General features: G+C 45.6%; 1 protein-coding gene across 3 annotated transcripts in view; it reads left to right on the top strand.

Annotated features, from left to right (window-relative positions):
• The window catches only part of chtopa (chromatin target of PRMT1a), an 8857-nt gene extending 6634 nt beyond the window's left edge, over positions 1-2223 (top strand). For 2 of the 3 annotated variants that reach the window (XM_020624815.1, XM_020624818.1), the window contains 3 exons: positions 1297-1471; positions 1606-1752; positions 1926-2223. In XM_020624815.1, coding sequence (XP_020480471.1) covers positions 1297-1471; positions 1606-1752; positions 1926-2128 — 525 coding nt within the window. In that variant the 3' untranslated portion in view covers positions 2129-2223. The remainder of the gene's footprint in view (positions 1-1296; positions 1472-1605; positions 1753-1925) is intronic. The other variant, XM_020624816.1, reaches the window with a different exon arrangement.
• The last annotated feature ends 6 nt before the right edge of the window (positions 2224-2229 follow it).

The following is a 2229-nucleotide window of genomic DNA, read 5'->3' as shown; positions in this document are numbered from 1 at the left end:
GGGTCGATCGGATCCCTGTAATTATTTTTCTGTTTCATCGTGTGGGGGGTCAACAGCACCAACAACTCTTCAAACTGTCCCACAGACATCCTGAAATAGGTCCTAAAACGACCATGATACAACTTCAGTTCCTGTACCAACCGATGAAACTTGCTATGTTCTCTCCTTATTTTCAATATAGGATGGACCCAAAACCTTCTTTGTTTTCTTTTTTTATGTAGCAGGACAAGCAGTACATCGTCGTCGCTTGATGGGGAGTCCATATTTGTAGCGCGACGTTTTAAGAAAATATCACTTATTCGCGTCGCGTTCAGTGTGAATACTTTTGGTGCGTTAAATTCGCCTGCGTTTTTTTTTTTTCGCTTGTTCGTCTCGCTTATTCGCATCACGTTCGGTGTGAAAAGGCCTTAACTCCCACCAATTCTCTCTAGGCAGTAGTTTGCATTAAAAAAAAGAAACTGTAAACCCATTACTTACAGGGGATATGGGAGACTGACTGAAGAAGTGCTATCAGTAATACACAATTAAATGTGCCAAAGAATGAATGAGTATTCATATGGAAGCTCAGTATACACGTTAAATGATGTTTACCCGTTATTTGGCCCCAATGAGGGGGGTGTCAGGTCATGTCATCAGAAATCTTCAGAGCTCCACAATAAGCAACACTATTTTCCAGACTTAACCTACCCTTAACACAAAACAACCTTCCATTTGAAAAGGATGAATGAAATTTGAAAGTTTAATACATAGTAGGTCAGCCTCGTCATCAGCGAACCTTGGGCGTTCATGACCCTACCCCCATATTGCTTGGTTGTCCTTTAGACCACTGTTGGTAGGTACTAACCACTGCAGACCAGGGGCACACAACAGGACCTGCAGTCAGGGAGATGCTCTGACCCAGTCATCTAGCCATCACAGTTTGGCCCTTGTCAGAGTGAGTCAGATCCTTATGCTTGCCTGTTTTTCCTGCTTCCAACACATCTACTTTGAGGACTAAATGTTCACTTGCTGCCTAAATCCACCCCCAAACACACACACACCTAGGCGCCATTGTAACGAGATGTTAATCAATTCACCTGTCAGTGATCATAATGTTATGGCTGATTCGTGTATTTCTCCTATTGTTAAGTGGCTTTACACACTTTAAAAAAAAAAAAAAAACTTTTTTTTTTTTTCTTGATTTATATTCTTTCTTTGGGTGCGTGTAAGCACCACCTGTATAATTAATTTTCTTCAGTATTGTCCACTGTCTGATCTTATTTAGTCTTGACTGTATTTATAAATAAATTAAATCAGAGTCTAAAACAACGCCTGGGGAAGAGCAACATCCAGGCCAGGCTGGGCCGGCCTGTTGGGGCTCTGATGCGTGGAGGAGCTACTGGAGGCAGAGGAGGAATGCGGGGAATGTCCAGGGGAGGCCTGCGAGGACGTGCCAGAGGAGGAGTAATGAGGGGGGCTCTGTCCCTGAGAGGTGTGTATTCACAACCGTTCACAGGATCTCACCTATTGTTATGGCTGTAATTCCAGCTGTGTCAAGATTTCACTCTCTAGGCTGTACATTTTTCCCGGGTTTGCACTGAGTGAAGAACAAACTTTGTCACACAGGGAAGCGAGTATCTACAGGTGGCCCCATGCGGGGCCGTGGCCCTGCTGGTCGTCTGACAATGCGTCGAGGAGGCCGCTATAGTGGAGGACCTGCTGGCAGAGGAGGAGCTCTGTCCCGAGGAGCAACACGTGGAGGTATAGCCAGAGGTCAGGTGCTGGTGATGTTGTATTTTCTTTGTTGTTTAAGTGTGCAAAAATATTTAATGTTTTCATAAATGAGGAAAATTGAGTAACTCGTATTAAGTTGAATTGTTGACTGTTCGTCAGTGCTACCTAGTTATGTCTGCTGTGTGTGCGCGTGTGTGTGTGTTGGTGAAAAGGCCGTGGCGGACTGCGTGGGCGTGGTGGTTTTGGTGGCCGAGGTGGTCGTGGCCGTGGGCGGGGCCGAAGTGTTGGCCGCCCAGCTGTAACCCGTGAACAACTGGACAACCAGCTGGATGCCTACATGTCTAAGACCAAAGGTCATCTGGATGCTGAACTGGATGCCTACATGGCCCAAGCAGACCCAGATGGTATGGAGTGACCTTGGAGGACTCTGTAGCTGAAGCACATGTTGATTCAACCAGAGAACTGTGCAGCTGAACTCACACATACAGTGTAGTGTTGATGTGCTGAGAAATTATT

This window comes from Monopterus albus, unplaced genomic scaffold (assembly GCF_001952655.1).
Source record: "Monopterus albus unplaced genomic scaffold, M_albus_1.0 scaffold339.1, whole genome shotgun sequence".
NCBI lineage: Eukaryota > Metazoa > Chordata > Actinopteri > Synbranchiformes > Synbranchidae > Monopterus > Monopterus albus.
The sequence above is the reverse complement of the archived record's forward strand: the minus strand, read 5'-3'. Positions and strand labels throughout refer to the sequence as shown.